General features: G+C 42.2%; 1 protein-coding gene across 1 annotated transcript in view; it reads right to left on the reverse strand.

The window, feature by feature from the left end:
* Positions 1-21,340, reverse strand: part of znf804a (zinc finger protein 804A) — a 74,546-nt gene that overhangs the window by 10,811 nt on the left and 42,395 nt on the right. The window contains exons 2-4 of the mRNA XM_037124744.1: positions 11,758-11,862; positions 5,051-5,187; positions 1,591-1,715 (exon numbers count right to left, since the gene is read on the reverse strand). Of these exons, the coding sequence (XP_036980639.1) occupies positions 1,591-1,715; positions 5,051-5,187; positions 11,758-11,862 (367 nt within the window). The remainder of the gene's footprint in view (positions 1-1,590; positions 1,716-5,050; positions 5,188-11,757; positions 11,863-21,340) is intronic.

Raw genomic sequence — 21,340 nt, forward strand, 5'->3', positions numbered from 1 at the left:
ATAAATGTGAATCTGCTGATGCAGTCGGAGCAGACAGTGACACAGCAGAATCTCCTGCTCGCCGCTGTGATAAGGTGGCGTTGGAGGCTCGGTAACTTATAATAGTGATCATTCACACTTTTTTCTCCCCAGATTGATACGGAGGACGTCAGACTGCTGGTCGGAAATCAAACTTTAACAGCTTGCTTCTAATCTGGTGGCCTGCTGAGGGGAAGTTAGACAGAAACTAGCTGCGAAAAATAATATTATTAAATAGCGTCGGGGTTATTTTCATTAATCGGTGTGGTCAAGTTAACCACCTGCTCACCATGAACTCTGCGGGTCGGGTGTTTTGTTTGTGGGGAAACTTGTGAAGGTTTTTTTTTTTTTTCTGTAAAGTTGCTCTTTAGAGCCACAAAACAAAAAAAAAGGCTCAGGTCATCTCATCGGACTCCTTTTATATCCTGAGTTTAATTTGCTTCCATCAGGGGCGAAGCTTTTACCTCTTTTATTCCTGCAGGTATCGACTTTTTTTTTTTTTTTTTGTATTTCTTTTAAACAAATGAGATTTGTGGGTGTGATACAGTCCCCTCTTTTCTGTTCCAGCCTCTCGTTTATCTTTTTATCCATCCTTTCCTTTCCTCTGCAGGGTCGTGGTATCTTTTCCGCTGACTGGACCGCGGTGACGTTGGCGTTAACCTTTTCTCACTGTGCTTATTTCTTTTAGGTGTGTTTATATATATCATGTGGATTACTTTTTTTTCTCTATTAGTTGTTGTATTTACTATTGACTGCTGTCTGCAAGAGAAATTCCCCCTCAGGGACATTAAAGCTTTATTCTCTCTCTCTCTCTCTCTCTCTGAAAGGGAAAAGAAAGTTAAATGAGCCTTTCTTCAACTTTCTTAATGTTTCTTATAGCCCGCGGCAGCTACGCTAACCCTCGCACCGAAATCCTTAACGCACATTAAGGAATATATTTATACCGTCCACACCTCCCGTCAAACCGTGCTGCATCTCTTTCGTGGAGCATTTTTTACGCTCCAGCAGAGCAGAAGGTTTGTAATTTTGGCTTGGTGTGGTGCCGGGTAATACAATAGCTTCCTCTTTTTTTATTCCCCGGCTCTATATTCACGGAAAGGTCAGCACTGTCAGGACGGTTTGTAGTCGGTCACTGACAGGAAGTTGTGTGACAAAGTTCACCGGAGTTAAACTCGAGGGAAAAGCTTCGTGCTGATTAACTGCAGCAAATCTCCTTATCGCTGCGATTCCGCTGAAATCAAATGATTTTAAGTCTGAAGTTGTGCGAGTGTGACCGAACCCCTCCAGCAGCTTTTTAATTCAGTGCGTAATCACAGAGTTCCAGTTATGTTGTGTACCACTTCTTTCCCCAAACCATATTTTACATTTCCTCCACAGATTTCAGAGCTGTTCGTTTCTCTTTTTCTTTAAAGTTGCTGTTAATAAAGACGTTTCAGCGTTTCAGCGGCGGACCACGCTGCGTTTAATCCCTCGAAATCCAGACTGATATCTCCATCACCGAAAACAAACACACGCTCATGAACTATTTAACAGCCCAGCACATGCTTTTTTTAACGAGATAAGAGCGCTTACTTGTTCCCAGCGTTGTGCTGCTCGTGTGGATGTCGGCCCAGTTCTGCACCAAGTCGGGTCGAGTCTGGTTCGCTGGTTCGACGGCGACCGTGGTGGACCGGAACATGGGACCAGAACCTGGAGCACTGAGGGGAGGAGAAGAGAGGAGAGAATTAAAAGGACGTGAAAGGGGGAAGAGAGGAGGAAAGGAATGAAGGAAGTAAGTGAATAAACGAGAGAAAAGAAAGAGGAGAGGAGGAAGAGAAGAAAAGGGGAATGAAAGAAAAAACATACATAGGAAATGTGAAAGGAAAGGAAAGACATGAATGTGAGGAGAAAAGGATACAAGGTTGAGTGAAGAGGAATGAACTAGTGGAGAAGAGGATGAAAGGACACAAGGAAAGAGGGAAGGAGGAAAAGAAGAAAGTGGGGATGAAAGGAAGCACGTTTTAAAAGAAAGGAAAGAGGAGAGGAGGACAAGGAGAAAGTGGGGATGAAAGGAAACAAATATACAAGAAATGAAGAAGGAAAGGAAAGACGTGAAAGTGAGGAGGAAAGGATACAAGGTGAAGTGAAGAGGACGAACAAGAAAATATGAAAAAGGGAGGCAGAATGGAAATAAAGGAGAAGAGGGAAAGAGAGGAGATGAAATAAGACGGAGAGAGGAGGACAAGAGGAGAGTATGGATGACAGGAAACAAAGAGAAATTGAAGAGGAAAAGGATGACGAGGAGAGGAAACAAGGTAGTGAAGAGTATCAGAGGACAATATGAGGGAGGAAAGGATGAGTGGAAAGGAAATCGAAAAGGAGAGAGGGGAAAAGAGGAAAGAGGAGGACGAGGAGGACCAAAAGTATGATGAGAAGAGGAGGAAAAACAAGGAAACAAGTGATGAGGAGAGGATAATAGGATAAGTGAAAAGGGAATCATGGAGGAAGGAAGGATGACAGCATGAAGGGAAGAGGAGGGGATTAAAAGTAAAGGAACAGAGAGAGGAAACGAGGAGACGAGCGTCGAGGAGGGCGGGCGAGGGGAGAGCGGAGCTGAAATCCAGCTGAAAATCAATTTGGCCACGCTTTCCCTCGCCCGGCCTTTGTGCCAGCAGCCAGACTGCATTGTTGCAGATCTGAAAATGGCAGCGACAGCCGATACCGATACACGAGTTTCTGGGTAGCGGGGCGGGTTCAGCGGCGCGACCCGGTCGGTCAGAAACACTTTACATCCCGGCTGATTTATTCCCATTAAGCACAGCCAGATGCATTTGAACCGGTTGCTGTGCCAACGCTGGTGGTAACCAGGGAACTAGTTACTGGTGTCATGTTGCTTCTTTTTTTTTCTATTTTTACTCATGTGGAAAAACAAAACATGTCAGTGAGCACAACGAGTGTTTTTTAATTATAAGTAGGCTGAGATCTATATTAAACTCTTAACTTTCATGCACGGATGTAAGAAAAAGTGGTGGATGTTTGAATCGTGTCTTCAGGGACTATTTTTTCTGGCGGAGCTTTACGCTCTTTCTTTCTTTTTTTTTTCTTTTTTTTTTTTTGCGTGGGCGACTTTCAGGTTTTGACTCACGGCTCCGAGTTCAAATTTTTTGGTTTTTGCATTCATGTGCTATCGTATATATACTTTGAGAGGAAAAAGAAAAAAGAAAAAAACAAATTAAAAAAATTCTCCAGTTTGGTTTGCCGCCAGATGAACTCTCCTCACAACATGTTTTCTGCAGCGAGCAGCCAAATCCACATCATCTGTTTCCAGACCTCCGTGTTTGTTTATCATTTGTCTTACAGGCTTTTTTTTTCTTTTTTCTAATTTCTATTTATTTTAATTTTTTCAACAAACAACCATCACGTGACTTGAAGTCCCAGATGTCGGCTCACGAACACACACAGAGAAATGTAGATTTCTTTCAGCAACATTAACGCACAGCTGTACAGTGACTCTCACAAACATTTACACAGCAGGATGTTTTCCTGTAATGGATTACCCATCTGAGGCACGTTTGTAATTTCTACCGGGATACACTAAATGAGCTTAATAAAAGCAATACATCTTTTATTTCACGTGAAGAGTTGATGTCTCATAGTGGGAGAAGCACAGGTGTAAACAGGCAAATTAACATGGCTGTGTTCCATTTAGCTGCTTTTATTTTTCAGGAGTTATTGTTCCCACTGGCTCATTTTCACAGTATCGCGTCGCTACTGGGACACTTGAGTACAACAGAGACATCATTAATCTTATTAGTCACACCTGTGCTTTCCTGCGAGTCAAAATGTCGGCGGTGGAAAAGCGATTTCTGGCACAATTTCACATACAGCCGAGGTGCACGGAGAAGGAAAAAAAGAGGTCAAAACTTCAGGAAGACTTGTAGTGAAAAACAGAAAAAGCTCTTATTGTGAGGAAGGGACTAATGAGAGCCACGAGCCAAAACACATTGTTCTGGAGTACTGACCTCCTCAGAATGTCTTTTTTTTGTAGTTGTTGTTGTTTTGGGCTGTAACAATTTTACCATTTTTTGCTTTTACCCCTGAAATAAAAACCTTCAAAAGAAGATTTGCTACCAGCCACAATCAGCAGCAGCAGCTTCATAAAGCAGCGCAGGAACAGAGTGAATGACGGAGAAGTTCAGTACTTTAAACTGATCTGTAGTCGTCTGTGAATGTAACTAAAGACATATCTACACTGGCTTTAAGCGTCATTTTTATCTCCGTTTTGGTCTCCTCCAATTCTTAAGATTGATAAATGCATCAGTAAGTTGTCTGTCTGGTGCCGAGCAGGTCGCGTGCAGTCGGCTTTCTTTTAGTTTTGGAAGCACGCTTTGCAAGAGTGGTGACAATAAACCTTAGAAATCAATAATCCTGTGATATTAACTTTAGTATTATGTGTAAAAATATAGATTTTTGCAGCTTTAAACTTTAAAGGTGTCAAATACTGACACTTCAGGATTGTAGGTTTTGTCAGCCAACATCGCAAAATGTCAGTATTTACGGAACTGAGACTCAAAAATCATCTTTCTTACAAATTGTAGCTTTAAGTACGAAGGTACTGAAATGACCAAAGTCATTCTAGAAAAACAAAAATGTACTTTGTCCTTAAAATAACATTTTAACGCTGTTCAGATGAGAGTGACAACAGTGTGAGGGTGTATAGGGCTGCGTTATTTTAGATCACGCTACCTCGCTCAGCATGACCCGCCCCACCTCGCCTCTGATTGGCTACATCCTGCCTGTTAAGTCTCTCATCAAAGAGTGAACAGACACAAGATGTCTCACTCCGTAGCTGAAACAAAACGTTCAAGACACAGTAAAGAGACGCTGCAGCTGATTTTTGAAAATGAAACGACGGAAACTTTTTCTACTACGACCCCCAAAGAATGCATGATATATTTAATGTGTTTTGTATTTAAAGATCTGAATATGAAATGCAACTAAAGCTGTCAGATGAACGCAGTGGAGTAAAAGGAGGTGTTGGTACGTCACTCACCACTCTCCCGTCCTCCCCTCTTCATGCTGGTGGAGCCTCCTCAGCGCTCTCTCCTCCCTCTTCTCCTCCCGGCGTCTCCTCTGCCTCCTGCAGGCCAGCGCTCTGTAAAACTCCCTCTGTTTCAGCTCCTTCAGACGCTGGAGGACACACACACAAAAAAAAAAACACACACACACAGATTACGATTATTAAAAACGTATTAAAAATGTAACAGGACGAATTAAGAGGTTAAAGAGGTAAAGCGGCAAAATGATGAGTTAATAAAGAAGTTGATCACGCTGCATTTAGTTTCTGTGTGTGTGTGTGTGTTTATCTGTCCACTCCACAAGTATTTATCTGCTCTGTGTGTGTGTCTATAACTGTGTGTGTGTGTGTGTTCATGTGAGTTCTTTGTGTGTTTATGTGCTCACTAAGTCAGCCAGTGTCAGCTTTAGTAGAGTCCAGACCAGCTTAATTCACTTACTGAGCTCTGTCTGCAAGCTGTCTGCAAGCCGGAGATACTGATACTGTACGTGTGTGTGTGTGTGTGTGTGTGTGTGTGTGTGTGTGTGTCACAATATTAATAATATACCGGTGGGCTCGTATCGCAGACAGACAGATGACAAAAGACAGAAAGACAGCGCGGCGGGCAGAGAGAAAAACCGACAAATAGATAAACAGACCAAAATAGACAGACAGATAAAACACAGACGCAGACAGACAGACAGGCTCAGAGGGACGACGAGACAGGTAGGAAGACAGGTGACGCGTGTTATTTTAAAGCTTGCAGCGTAGCCGCAGCATTTCTTGGAAGGTGTGCACATAAGTGTGAGGGGTGGACAGGGACGCCTGACAAACAACTGCACAGAAAACAACACAAAGAACAACGTCGAAAACTTCGGAATAACAGTTACAACGACGTCAAACGACAACGACAAACAAAGCAAAAAATAAAAAATGGATGTGATAGCTTCATCACGTCCATGTGGATTGTAATATGTAAAGCGTGCCCGGCCTGCACAAGACTACAAACACAACAATGACGAGCAGTAATGTGATGAGAGTGAAAGAACGACCCCTCCTCCGTGTTCGTAATCCAATGTCAAACCAATTTTGAGCACAATCCTGCTCCGTGGACGTCTCAAACATCATTAGTATGTCTTCAAAAGCGCCCGCCTGAATTGCTGGTAAGCTTCTGAAGACAAACTGAGCTAAATGAAACACTTGTCCTTGTCTATAAACGGTGTTTAAGTGTCATTTACACCGGGGACATTGGGAACTTGTGCGCACCACTTTTTTTTTTTTAAAATGGCCAATTTTTTCCCCATCACTTTTTTAAAAAACGTAATTTTTGCAGCTTTTGCACGCCTTAAAAAAAAGACCAAAGACTCCCGCACACTGTCCACTTCACTTACATTTTAGTTTAATGACGACAACGGTTCGGTACTTAGACCTTTGAGACCTTTAAGTACAGAAACGTTGCTGTCATTAAATGTGATTTCAAGTAAAGTGCTGGAGAATAACTTGCACCAAGAAAATGGCCAGTGGTTCTTTCTACAAGAGGTGTAATATTAGAATTGGTCTAATGCTGAGTCTGTTTGCATTGTCGACCGTAGTAGCTTTGGTTTATGAAGTCACTGGTAAACAGGCGCTGAGGTTCACATTCATCAGACGTTTAACAGAAATCAGGACATTCTGCAGACAACCTGAGGGACAGCTTGTGTCCTGGATTGTGATTTAATGAACAGCCGAACAAAAGAGAAATGCATTTCCTTGTCGACCTCCCAACAAATGGAACGAATCAGTTAATTACAAATGACTTTTTTTTTTAATCACATTCAAATGAAATGGAAAAAAGTTAATTAAATAAAAGAGAAACTGTCGAGTGTTGGTTCAGACTGACTCCGACTCTGAAGTCGCGTTTAATAAATGAAAATATCACACATGTTGTCACACAGCAGCTCGACCTTCTCAAAGGTCTTTAAATGTCACTTTACATGTTTTTTTTTTCTGAAATTAATGTATTGATCACATGAGTGTGACACAGTAATCGATGATGTTGGTCATTGATACGTTGTGTTTTCTGTGTTTCGTGCCGTCTTTCCCTCCACACCTGCTGTGCGTCTCCTTCGTTAGTCCGGCCCTGCTCTCCTCATCGACCTCACCTGTGTTCCTCCACCTCGTTAGCTCAGTTTGTATCTTCACTTCAGTCTTTGTCTTGTTCTCCTGATCCTGCGCTTCAGTTATCCTGTGGTTTATTTGGAGTAAACCCTCTGAAACTGATCTGCCAACAGAGCCAATTCTGATCCGATCACATTAATTCTTCGTTATCTGATGGTTTCAGCGATCTTCAGTCTACAGTTTCTCTGTCAGTTCGCTCTTCCTTTCTCGCACTGCGTGTCAAACTTTTCAAGCAGCTGTTAGAAGTCGGAATATTTTAACCTTTTCAGCGCGAGACATCGCTTTTTCTATAAATTACATTTGAGTGTCAGCGGCGCACACAGACCTGCACACAACACAAACACCAGAATAAATGTTTGTTAAGCACGTTTCTGCAAAACCACAGACAAGCAGGATATTTACATTTCTTTACGTTGTGACTTTATGTTTGTTTACATTGATTTTTTTTTTTTCATTTCTATACCTTATTTCATGTTGCTGTGCTGAGGCTATGGTTTGGGTTTAGGCTTAAAAACATCACAGTTTGGATTTAAAGTACCTGTTTTGGTTGCCGTGATCAGGAATGCCGTTTTGGTCGGCAGGAAGAAAACAGCTTGAAACATCCCCGCTATCCTTAAAAATATCCAGTGATGTGACTCAAACCGCGGTCGGCCATTTGGCAGCAGCCTCGCTGGTAGATTAACATTTTATTACAGGGCTGGCAGTGACTCAAAGTCTCTATTTAAACGCCGTCTTCCCCCAAACTAGACTGATTTATGACAGGAGCATAACTAATATTATCCACGTCAACACATGCAGTGCACATGTATTCTTTTGAATACAAGATGCGACACGGCGTCAGCTGGGAACGGTTTCAGCAGCTCGGATTCGTAATGTTGTTTGTTGAGATGCGGCGCGTTTAAAAATGTGAAACATCATCCGGTGCGATGACAGACGGAGAGAGAACGGACGAGACAACCAGTCCCTGGATGGAAGCACATTTACCGCAGAAGATCCTGCAAATTAAATGTCTTTCCTCATTTCTTATGTGTGGTTCCCTGTAGGGTTTGTGTTGCTAATTAATTAACAGACAAATATATAATGAGTAATTCATATAGGAGCACCTCTAAAGAGCTGCGGATACTCACTATAGATCATTATCATCATATTTGGCCCCTGGGCCTCCGCTCTGTCAACCTGTTTCATTAATCATCCAGGTGCATCTCTCTTTGTTTACATTGTTATGGAGTGAAATTATCACCGAGCGACCAGGAGCAGGACTCAGGACTAAAACTCTGAAGAGTACAAAGACAGAAATATGCAAACGTGTTATTTCTGTCACATTTATGAAGTCCGGCACACGCGTGAGCTTCATTTTCCACCTCCGCAGTTCATCGTTAATAAACGTAGGAACACTTTTAATCGTCGGTTCAACATGCAGCGCTCATTCAGCCTGTCAATGAAAAGATCGCGTGGCATCGGCGAGGTTTTTCCAACAGCAGCTGTCATCACGCACGGCTGCGGCTATTTAAAGAATCTGTACGATTAATTCATCACACGTGCCAACAGGAGGTGACGACTCAATCATCATTAACATTTAGGATCAGAAAAATAATCAAGAGCACAAATGTTGCACAAATGTAAATAACAGACTAAAGACTTAAAAATGAATTAAAATGCTGTTGCCTGTGGGGATATTTTACAGAACCGTGTGTGGATTTGTGCAAAGAAGCTAGAGGAGCTTTATATTGTTTTACCTTATATTTCATGTCCACTTTATCGTTTCACCTGCTGCAATCTCTATAAAAACACAAGCACTCCTGGTCTGCAGTCCGCTATAAATACCAGTTTCTGTGTGGGAAGCAGCGTGTTTGTGTTCGTACACAGAGCATGACATACTATTGTTTCCCAAAGTTATATTTTTATGATGTGTATTAACATCAACTGGTGGCTTTGTGCTACTTTTAGAGCTAATGCTAGCTGCTTCCATCTGATAAGAGCTGACAACGCTGGTTTTAAACTAATTAAAGCTAACTGTGCTAACAAAGAACTGTAAACAAACCGGTAGTCCACTGAAACCTGATAAATATGAAGATTTAGTGACCGTAAATGTTTCTGTGTAAACAAAAAGACAAAAGGCAGTCCGATAAACTGTTTCTGATACGGACGGAGCCTTCGGATATGAAAACTAGAATGTAGACGTACTGATTGTATGTAAGCTTATGAAAAAATGACCCTACTTTTCACTTGTCTCATCCTAATATTGTCACTACTGGCTCCAAAAACATGGGATGGCGACGGCTGAAACCACAAATTTAAAGCGTTCACAGTGGGTTTACGCTTGGAAAGTCCTTTCAGTATAAACACAATTTGGAATAAACATCGAGACTCTGAGATTAAGAAACTAATGAGAGAAGACTGTGTGTATTAAAAAACAGGCAACGGTTCATTCTTAGTTCATCTAACGTGGATGTAAAGACTCTTGGAGAGGAGCTGACAGTCGGCGGTTTTCCCTCTCCTGACGGAGCTAACACAACAAATAATGTGACACCTTCCTGCTACTTACACATCTCACTGTATAAATTATATATTCCATTAGGAAAAACACACAGCTCCTTAAGCTGCATAATGTAGGATAAACTGTGCATGGCTGTTCAGAGTCTGACTCGTCGGATCCGTCACAGCAGCACATAAAGCGCCGGTGACGTAGCCTCTCTGCAAGCTTCTTCATTTCTGAAGAAGGGAGATGAGACCGTGACTGACCGCGAACCAAAAGACGGGCAGCTTAGCTCCGTGTGTGTTCAGGCTGGGAGAGAAAATCCATTTCCTGCAAGTGTTGCAGTCTCAAACAATATGCCCTAAATGCTCTGCATCTTCAAGTAAAACCTAATAACTCTGACACGCAGCTAACTGTGAGAAATATTACGCCTCCCGCGCCGCTCGCCAGCGAACAAACGATAATTGCAGCAAATACATTCCTCGCAGCACCTATAATTTTGTAAACACTCAAACAGCTGCAAGTTCTCAGAGACGTCTTCCTCCACAGCCAGCAAACAGAAAGAAGAAACTCTTTCCTACATCCGACTGGAAGATGAGAGGAAGGGAGGAAATATTACAATAACCGGACAAGGTCCCTCCAGTTTTTTTAGATAAGCAGGGTGCAATATTGATTGTGTGTTATAATGCAATCTGGGACTATGCTATTGATTTTAACCTCCGCTGACTGACATTTTTAATTTTTTGTGTGCTGATAGCAGAGTGATAACATTTTCTGAAGAAATTATGACTTATTTTAGGATTCAGTTAAAATCTGCATGTCCTGGAGACGATGCCTTCAGGTGCCAGCGAGAAACAGGAAGAAAAGACTTGATAACAATCAGATAAAATCAGAGTTCTTTAGTGTATAAAACATGGATCCCTTCTGTCTTATGTGCATCTGGAGGTTGATGATGTGGAGACAACTGTCTATCATATCATATGTGATGCTGTTTTGTAGTTTACATCCTCACGTGTCTTGTTTTGCTCTTCACTTCCTGCCTTTGTCTGCTTTCCCACCCTTTGTCTCTGCACACATGTGTTGTATTAGTGTATCGTTCCTGTGTATGTCTGCCTGTGTTTTCCCCGTCAGTCTTTGAGGGTTCGTCTGCGTCTCCTGGTTCTGACTTCCTGTCACGTTTTACCTGCATTTGCTGCTTTTGTCTTCGTGTTATTTTTGTTTCTACTTTGTTGCTGATTCATACGAAGTTTACTTTTTTGCTTTTAGACATTGAATCAGCTGTAATTAAAGCTCACTTTTTGATACTTGTGACAGATGTAAACAGGAGGTGTAATGTTGCTATAGATTATTAGCTATTAGCAGTTTGAGTTTGCAACGTACCTGCACGATGTGACATTGCTGAGTTGCTCCTGGCTCTGGGCTGGGCATTTTTTTTGGACTAATAACCCGAACTCTTTTGGCGTTCTGTGTTTTTTACGTCCGAACACAAGTCAATCCGCAGTTCAGACCAAAGATTTAAGACGAGATGAGTTGAAACTCGAGCACCAACTTGCGATGCGCTGGCTCGTTCCAAAAACCCGCCAGATTAAATCAATGCAACCAGGCGAGACGGTGTATCATCTCACTTGCAACAACTCTCTGCACCTCTGTGTCACGACTTATCTATTATTTGTAGCGTCCTAAAATATGGATGAGTCGAGTTATAGCGAGTCACTTGCTCCACTCTTTGATGAGTGCATTGATGAGACAGCACAAATTAAAGGTGAGTGTCGTAGCGAGTGTGTGGTTGAGCTGAAGAAAACTGTCGATTTAGGAGTGAAATTCAACTTTGAGGTGAAACAGTTAAAACTCTCCTCTTTGCTTGTTTGTTTCATCAGTTTTCATCAGAGCTTCTGTTGTTGTTGTGTGTTGATGAGCGTCGACCACAGTTTGTGTAACAGAAACCAGAGCCGGGCGCTCGTTGCGTCCCTGGAGTGTAATAAATCCGTGACCTTGGTCAGGAAGGTTTAAGGTGTTGTGTGTCCGGATCAACCAGACCTCCGGGTGCCTCGTTAAGGTGGAGGAGCCTCACCTGCTTGTGGTGGTGGTCGTAGGAGTTGATGTGGTTGTCGTACTGCTGGTGTCTCACGTACTGCTTATCACACAGCTCGCAGTAGAAACTGGAGTCTCCGTCCTCCTGCAGAGATACAAAGGCAGAGAAAAGGAAAGAAGTTAGTCTCAACAGGAAATCTCTCTTATTGTATCGAGCGTCTTTGTGGTGATCTTGAGAATCATTGAACCATTAACGAGATTAATGGCTCTTTTGTTTTCACCCACATTTGTTTCAAGAAGCAAATCGGTTTTAACCCACATCTTCTGTCCTCGTGCACCTAAAAAGTTTTTTTGTTTGTTTTGTTTTTCTGCTGCAAGAGGAGGAGGAGAACTCAGAAAGTCTTCGGCTAATAGAAAGTGAAGTGAAAACACAAGCTGAGCAGAATCTCAAACAAGTTTTCTCACATTTTCTTATGCATTTTTTTTTTTGCACCATCAAACTAAAAAACACTGAGCTCTGAGCATTTAAGGGTACACGCTGCTTAATCTGGATTTCCTGACTTTGACCAATAAAGTTGTCCGTCTCCAGTGAGTTTTAAACTCAATAAAAACAACACGTCTGGTACAAACCGCACACACAACTGCAGTAAAAAGCCAACAATTAATTAAGTTTAGTTATGACTGTGATTACGTTTGCTCACGATTATTTATGAAAGCTGTTTGTTGTTTCCGATCGTAGCGTAGCAATCCCTCTAGAATTAATTCAAAGTGGCTTTATTGGGAGTTTCAGGAGCAATAACGCCAGAACACTGAAGTACAACGTGTCCAACACTGATATTTATTAATTATACTGCACTTTGATTCTGAAAGGTCTCGTTTCCCTGCAGCTGCAGACGTGCTCACACAAGCAGCCACTCGTCAGTTTACACCACGCTGTAGTGTAGGAAGGAAGCTAGTTAGCTCGGCATGCTAACGTTAGCAGATGAAGACACACTTCGATTCTTTTCTCACGCTTTAATCCCTTAAATCCCTCTTAACCCGCAGTGTCAGCAGACTGGAATTATTTTTATTTTAGGTTGTTTTTATATAAAATATGTTGATTATTTGTAGCTTCAACAGCTGAGCAGACAGGTGTATTCACCTCATTCATACCTCACTGTAGTGTAGGAAGTAAGCTAGTTAGCTCGTGATGCTAACGTTGACATGGACCAAATGAAACAATGTGAGAGTAACCGTCAAACACAGTTTTCCAAACAGGGATTTTTTCTGCGATTGTACATTGATGTTACCACTAAATTATGTTCATCATTTGATTGCTTTTTACAGCTGAGCAGACAGGTGTGTGGTGACTCCACCGGCCAATCACAGCGGCTCCGACCGGCACAAGATGGCCGACGCCTGTTTGCAACATATTTTGGCGTCATTTTTGTACGCGGGGGGAAGTAAGTGGAGACACGTCGTCCGTCTTTATATTTGTCAGCGCGTCAGACGCTGAGAGTTGGTTATAAAACAAAATGAAAACAAAGTGTGTGTGCATGTGGGTGTGTGTGTGTGTGTGTTTGTGTGTGTTTGTGTGTATGTATCTGTGTGTGTGGCGGGGAGTGGTGAGTTACAGTCGTAGACAGTACGGGTCGTAAAATGTATTTATGAAGGAATGTATATTCATCATACTCAAGCTTTTAATTTGTTACCTGTCATATGGTGTGTGTGTGTGTGCGTGTGTGTGTGTGTGTGTGTGTGTGTGCATGTGTGTGTGTGTGCGCAAGTCTGTCATATGGAGTGATGCTGTCTCTATTGCTTCCGATGGCTAATGGGCCCTTCAATCACAACTATTGATCAGCAATCTGAGTGTCTGAGTGAACGTACGCACACATGCACACACACACACACACACACACACACACACAAGCACTGATACACACGCAGACAATCGCACACATTTCTGCGAAGCCCACATACATCCATCGCTTTTAATACAGCAGGTTATCTGAAGCCCACACAGACGTTCGCAAATGTAGTAACGCAGGATTGGACTTTTGGATCTTCCTACACACACAGACACACACAGACAGACACACACACAGACACACACACACACCATCTCCATTAATGGAAGATTGATTTATCTTTAAAAGTAGGGAACATTCAATCTGTGACCTGACCTTCAGCGGAGGTCTGGGCACTCTTGTGTGTGTGTGTCTGTGTGTGTGTGTGTGTCTGCGTGCGTCACAGTTTGCATAAGTTGGAAATTTTCCGAACTTTTAGTCTCTAATAATCGCACGAGCTTCCTGAACTCTGCGGCCATTAGGAGGCAGAGCGAGGGGCGGGAGGGAGGAGGAGGGGGGGACGATAGAGACAGAAAGTCAAACAGATAGCGAGTCAGACTGAAACGTGACGGAGGACAGATGGAGACAAACGGACGGACGGTGACAGAAGCGCAGAGGGAAACACACACAACCTTGTTTCATCCCTCCGTCCGCCGTCCTCGGCCATTACCGCAGGGATCTCCTCCTTCAGTCAACATCAGCTCATCAGACAAGTGATTACTGCTGCTACCATAATCCCATTAAGTAACGAATTTATGTTGCATTATTCTATTACAGGACGAAACATTGCATTTGCATTATTTAATCAAAGACGGCATTGGTTTGCATTATGTCATTAAAGATGTCGTTGGGTTGCATTAGGCCGGCTGAAGATGGGCCCTGATGTCCATTAAACATGGTTTGGAAATCGCTGCTCAGTAAACTCAAATTAAAACACATTACAGTTCAGGAGCTTTTTGCTGCACTGCGCTGCAACAATCAAAAAAAAAGAAAGAAAGAAAGAAAAAACAGGATGTATTGTCTTTGTTGCCATGCAAAAATGCCCATTTTCTTTTTATAAACCGAAGCCGAGGGAGCGTTTTGTGGGAGAGTCTTTTAGGAAATAGGCTGACCCACAGTGAGGATGAATTTTTCAAAACCCACAGGACGAATTCTCAGAAGTCTGGTTGTCAGGCAATATAAAAAAAAAAATAAATAAAAAAAAAATGAACCTCCCAAAAGCAAGACGGCACGCTGTGAGCCCGGTTCTCACCACAAGATTTTATCCCGGAGAACAACTGCTGAGAGATCTGAACCAGACCAGATAAACGTAAGAAATAATGTGAAAACCTCAAACTGTCTGAACAACTGTGACGTAAACGTCGACACATTTAGTTCAGTGCTGAATCAATAAGATGATTAACAGATTAGTCAATTTAGAGGAAATTAATCCACAACAGTTTTTTGTTAATCCATTTTATTTTTTGGCCAATTCATCAAAGCAAAACTGCCATTTATTGATTCCAGTGTCTGCATCTGTAATTTTAATATTATATTATTATATATTGTGAAGGTGCACGGTTAATTTAACGTCATTTTGTTAAATAACTAAATAAAGTTTGAGTTTTTGCTACATCTTGTAAAGTCGACACATTGGAGTTTTGCAAAACAAGCTGTTTGAAGATGACGGTGGAAACTTATCGTAGTTATTTCTTGTATTTTTCTGATATTTTTCAGACAATGCTTGACAACTGCAGCGCTTTTAAAAAGATAGTTTTAAAATAAATAGAGGTTAATCTTTAGATCCACCTTAAACAAATACTGTTTCTTCTTTATCTGAATATATAGATTTTGAATTTTCAACCCCATTGCAGCAGTTTCTAAAGAAGTGACAACGTTTACAAACCGATTTTTCATGAACATTACACTGAAATGATTCCTTTTCTGTGGACATCTCGTGTCTTTCTCAAGAACTGAACACATTTTTTTCTATTCTTGACCGAAGTGCTTTTGTTGCCCGAACCAAACCGCCTGTGTGACTGTGAACGCCCACCATCCACACCGAAGAACCACCAGTGACTCCAGCATTGCTCAGAAATGTTCATTCAGTCATGGGAAAGTTGTGCAGCCACGAAAGAAAGTCATGATGCTTTAAAGACGAGCGTGAACATGAACACGACCTGCTGTGTTCTGAGTTTGTGGTTTTGTTATTTCCTGTTTTATTTTGAAGGTATGTCCACCTGTGTCATGTCCTCTGCCCCTCCCTGATGTGTTTCACCTGAGTCTTAATATCTGTTTGGTCTCTTCTTGTGTCTTCTGCCTTGTGATGCCTCCCTCGCTTGTGTGTGTTGTGTTTTGGCTCACTTTCCGTGTAATCTGACTTTTTTTTTTTTTTTTCTTGTGATAGTTAAAAGTGAAACAAAAGGACCAATGACAGTCCAGCGAGTCGTGTGTCTGTAGTTAGAAGCATCCAGACAAATTTACCTTCAGTCCAAATGATGGTGCGCTGCTAAAAATGAATGGTAAACTATATGTTCAGACACTTTCTACAGGCAGAAAAACTGACATTCAATCCCACTGAAGTTCTGTTCCTGCCCACCTGATTTGATCTACGCGTTCACTCTCCTTTCAGCTCGGTTAACACCCGAGGAGAGAATCTGTCTCTTCAGTTTCACCGTCTTTGTTGTTTACTCCGAGTCTCTGTTGAAGTTGCTGCGCTGTCGAGCGTGTCTGGATTTGTTTGCCTCCCGTGTTTCAGCTGGAGAACCAAGACCGGGAGCCGAAAGAGGCCAAAATGCAGCCCGGAGCTGCCGAGTTTTGGTGTCAACAACCAATTAGCAGAAGTGGTTGTTTCATTTTGACACCGCGCTTCTCATATTCTCGCTTAAGACCGAATAAATGTGATAAAAGGAAGGGAGGGAAAAGAAACATCAAATCTACATTTTGGGACGTCTCACTCAGCACAATATCTCCAAATGTATTACCGCTGCTGAAACAAAGCTGTCGGCTGTAGCTAATTTGATTTTCGATGTCTTATAACCGGCTTGATAAGACTGAAGTGTGAAGACTTGTGAAGTGAAGCTCCTCTGCAGCGTTTTTCCAGCCTCGCCGAGCGGCTCCTGTAAATGACTTTCCTTACTGACAGATCTCTTTTCCTTGGTCTCCCTCAGGGTTATGTTCTTTCTCCAAGCTTGTACTTTCTTAACACTAATGACTAACCGCAGCCGGTATGTAGATAGACATTCTTATCAAGTTTGGGAGTCAAGTTGGGTCATTTTTAATCATTTAAAAGACAGAAAGAGAGAGAAAACTAACCCCGGCTGATGTGTTGATCACTTTGTGCCCCCGCGACGAGGCAGAGTCATCACTGTGTTGCTGTAAAAGCTGCAGACAAGGTCACCGCTTTTTTTTTTTCTTTCTTTCTTTCTTTTTTTTTTATTTTACGAAAACCTACTGTGATAAAAGGCGAGAGATTTGAATCAGTGGATGACTGCAAATATCTGTCACTGATTGTAATAAAATACATTCAAATTCAGGATATTCACTCTGTGGAGAGGCACCGAGGCAGCTGTGGAGGAACTCGCTCAGTGCCATTTTTATTACATATTTCTTTTTTTTGTTTTTGTTTTTGTTTTTTTTTGAGCAGCCTTTAGCAATAAAAACAGATTAGCGAGCTTGGTGAAAAGTGGACAGGAAGGTTACTGGCGTGCAGCAGCAGGAACAGAATCAACCTTTTGGGAGCATATGGGGCGAGGAAAGACGCCGCCGCTCCTGACCGCCCGGGTCAGCCCCTCCGAGGACGCCGCCAGCTCTCCTGGAAGCGTCGCAGACTGCCAAAAAATTCAAGCACGAACGTGGGATTATTTTATCCCTGCTGCAGTGTAATTGCTTAATTTGCAGAATAAATTATGTGGCTTCTTTATCGGCGTATATTTTTAAATGATAATCAACATTTTATTGGACCACACGGAGCTGTAATGAGTCCTGTTGGGATTTTTATTTTTGGTACATATAATACCTATTGTTATAATCATCCTTGTGTTTAATTGGTTTTATTATTATTGTATGTTTTTCATCATGAATCCTGTCGAGAAGCAAACAAACAAGCAAAAAATCCCTTGTGGGACGATGAAAGTTTAAATTAAAAAGGAAATGAAGTATAAATGAAATGAGTGTGTGTAAGCGCGCACACATGCATATATACGGTACATTACTTGTGTTTGTGTGTGTGTTTTGTGTGTTTGGTGGCTGCGTGTGTGTGTGTGTCGCCACCATGCAATCAGGTTAAGAGCATTCTTCTAATTGAAAGGAAAGAAAACAAGTAGTTGACCTTCCCACCACTCGATTCTTATGAAAAAGGAACTATTATATTATATTATATTATATTATATTATATTATATTATATTATATTATATTATATTATATTATATTAGTGGGCTGCTCTGGTCTTCTAGAGTTGTATTAATTCGCTGTGAAGACATCCAGACTTCCACATTACGGCCGTCCAGCCATCAGAGAAAACCAACTTTTCTCTTCTAATTTAGTTTAGAAGCTGAAATCTGCAGCATGACTAGATGTAAAAAAAAAAAAAAAAAAGAAAAGAAAAGAAAAAGAAAAAAGAAAGAAAGAAAGAAAAATCATCCATTTGAACATTCATTCCTTTAATTTTCTCTGCGCAGTGGTTAAACTGATTTGTACTTGCAGGGTCTGTTAGTTGGGCGGTGGAGATCGGCTGCAGGTCAGGATCATCGTGACCTTTCCACCGCTCAGCTGAACGGACAGATTTACATGGAAGTAACGTGGAAAACCGAGGTGGACAGTCAGGGAAGCTCTGGGATGTCGTGTTTGTTAGAAACAAGGCAAGCAGATCCCCTTCATAATCCATCTTATATAGACAGGCTGACAGGAAGTCCCAGGGTTCAGCGTTTCAGTCAGACAAGACTCAGCATTTGTACCGCAGCAGTGAACAAGGTTTGTTTTTAGAGGAGGATGCACTTCCAGTTTTTAGTCGTGGCATCTAGATCTCATTCCTCTCTAGTTCGAGTGAACGGAAAGTCACTTTGGGCAATTAAATGTAATTTAACAAAAGAGAGAGCGAGAGAAAGGAAGGAAGTGCCTTGTGGAAGAGATTTTGACATTTGAGATTTTGTTTCTCCTCTTCAAGAGAGAAACAAGCCGCAAATTAAATACAAACACAATATAGTTTTTAGTTTTTTACAAAAGACCAAAGTGTGCTGCTGGTAATTTGACAGCCATCTGGCAGAAAAGAAGTACTCATTTGGGTGAACGATTTATCAAAATACAGACGCTATAATCGCTCCACACCGGAGATCGACGGCTCGTTTAACGATGTGAGCATGTAGGCCCGCCCTAGAACCTGCAACAGCCAATGAATGATAGTTTAGACAGGAGATATTTTAGTTTCATCATAAATCAATCATTATTAGGCTGCTGATGCTGATGGCTAACCTTAACCTTAACCTGATGGCTAAGCCTCCAACTCCTGGGTCAAGACTCTGCTGTCCCATTACATCTGAAGGAGAAAGGTGATGCATTTGAGGACAAACACAACTGTCCCTAACGACTCTGTCAGGACACTCCCACACAGGGTTTAAAAGCCTGCGACTCCCCCTCCAGTTAGTCAGAACTGAAGAAGCCTCTTGGATGAGAAGTGAAACGTCTTCAAGTAAACTAAAAAAACACGATACCGCACTCAGAGTTACCGTGACCAGGAATGACCGAGATAAAGACTGTGATAAAAACAGAATCACTGAAGAAATGTCTGGTAGCATCTGATGGCGTATTAGAGCCATGAAACGTTGTGATGTCACGGCGGGAGGATTCCAGCCACTGCGTAACCACTCGTCTCTGTTCTGAGGAGCAAAGAGAGCGCTCGAAAAACAAAACTGGATCGTTCAAAGTGTCTCCTTTCACACTGAATATTATCTCAACATCCTGGTAACCAGTCCAGTGTTTGCACCCACAGCTACCTCAGTGACCAAACAGGCATAAAAAGAATTTCAGACTCATTACATCCGATATGTGAATCATCAGAGTTATGATATGCATTATTCATGCACGAACAATGGCTGAAAATACAAAAAAGGTTTTTGTGGGAGTTGAAATTTGGAATTATTGTTGCCAAGAAGGGTTTCAACAAGCCAAAGAAACTCGAGGAAAACAACAGGGGGGCAGGGGACGGTGTTTATTTGACATGTGACTCATCAGCTTTTACCGTGTTAATAACGTTCTGTTTATCATCGCACCACCATCTACTTCTGCCCAGCGACATACTCGGGCGGTGAAAGAGCAGCACCGGAGAAACTTTGGCTGCTTTTCAAGTCGCTGCCTCTGGGGAGCGCACTCCTGCCCGCTCAGCCGTTGGAGCTGCTGCATTTCAGTTTGCCAAAACAACTTTCCGGTTTGTACGCGCAGGGGACCTCTGGATCACTTCACATTTCATAAAATGTTGTCAGAGTCAAAGCGCGCTGGTAGAGCCAGAGCTGTGTGCTGAGGGACTGCAACAGAGGCCTGGCAGCGGCAGCTCTAGCCGGGACTATGAAAGGCCGAGCTGCCCGGAGCCGACTGGATGTATCCGTGCTCCAGCTAACCACCGTGCTGCAGTGAGGTTTTCTCCGGACGATCTATTTCTGTTGTTGAATTTTGCTGCTGACACCAGCACTGAAGGAGTGTGTGTGTGTGTGTGTGTGTGTGTGTGTGTGTGTGACAGCAGGGGGCTGGAGATGTCCTCCAAGGCACACTGAAAGAAACAACCAACGCAGAAAGAAGCAGCAGAGCTTTAATTAACATCAGATAACCGACTTCTGTCTCGTGAAATGTTTCCGTGCGCTGACGCTCCCCAGTGAGCTTCAAACGGGATGATTTACAGGACGTGTAGACGTCAAGGTGCAACAAAACTGGATGGAAAGTACATTTATTTAATAACCGTGACGCAGTTTCTGACTTTATGTGAAAATGCGGTCCTCGAAAAATGATTATATGTGATGCGATGGCGGCAGCTGTGGCTCAGGAGTTAAAGCCAGTCAGCCACTAATTGAGAGTCTGTGTTTGGTGAAGTGTCCTTGGGCAAAATACTGAACCCTGCTCCCAGTGGCTCTACCACTGGGATGTGAGCTGACAAAGCTTCCCATACATTCAATATCCACTGACATGTACTGACAGTTCCACAATATTTCTACTTGTCCAGAGATTAACGGAAAAGGCAGCCAAGTGTGTAAACCACTGGATTTCTTCATTGGGGGAGAATCTCGAGACAATTTCTGGTCATGATGCAGCAACCAAAACAGGTATTTTAAGACAAAACAAGATATTTTCCTAAACGTTACCAAGAGGGTTTTGTGCCTAAACCTAACCAGAAGATAAGCACAGTGTTGTGATGGGATAAAATCTAAAATCAAACACTGAGGACTGAAAAGTTGCAAGTTATCTGCGGTTTGCAGAAACGTACATAGCCAACATTCAGTCTTGCGATTGGTTTTGGAAAGTATTCTAAATTTCTCTAAGTTGGTGTCTATATAAATGCATTTAATACTGACATTAGCAACATACACACATCCTTGATCTTGTGAAATAGCTGAGCCGTTCACAAGTAAAATACATAAACAGACTGGATTAGATTAAGATGCAGCTCCCGTGTTTAGCACTTAGCTTTGCACTGACCCTCATTAAAACAGAGCCGGTCTGTGCAGCTGACATTATGCTAACACTAGCAGTCCGTCTTACAGGTAGCTCTCAAGCCAGCGACGCTCGCCTGTGGGCAGTATTATACAAATAACCCTCAACCTCACATAAGGAGG

This window comes from Acanthopagrus latus, chromosome 15, assembly GCF_904848185.1.
Source record: "Acanthopagrus latus isolate v.2019 chromosome 15, fAcaLat1.1, whole genome shotgun sequence".
In the NCBI taxonomy this organism is placed as follows: Eukaryota; Metazoa; Chordata; class Actinopteri; order Spariformes; family Sparidae; genus Acanthopagrus; species Acanthopagrus latus.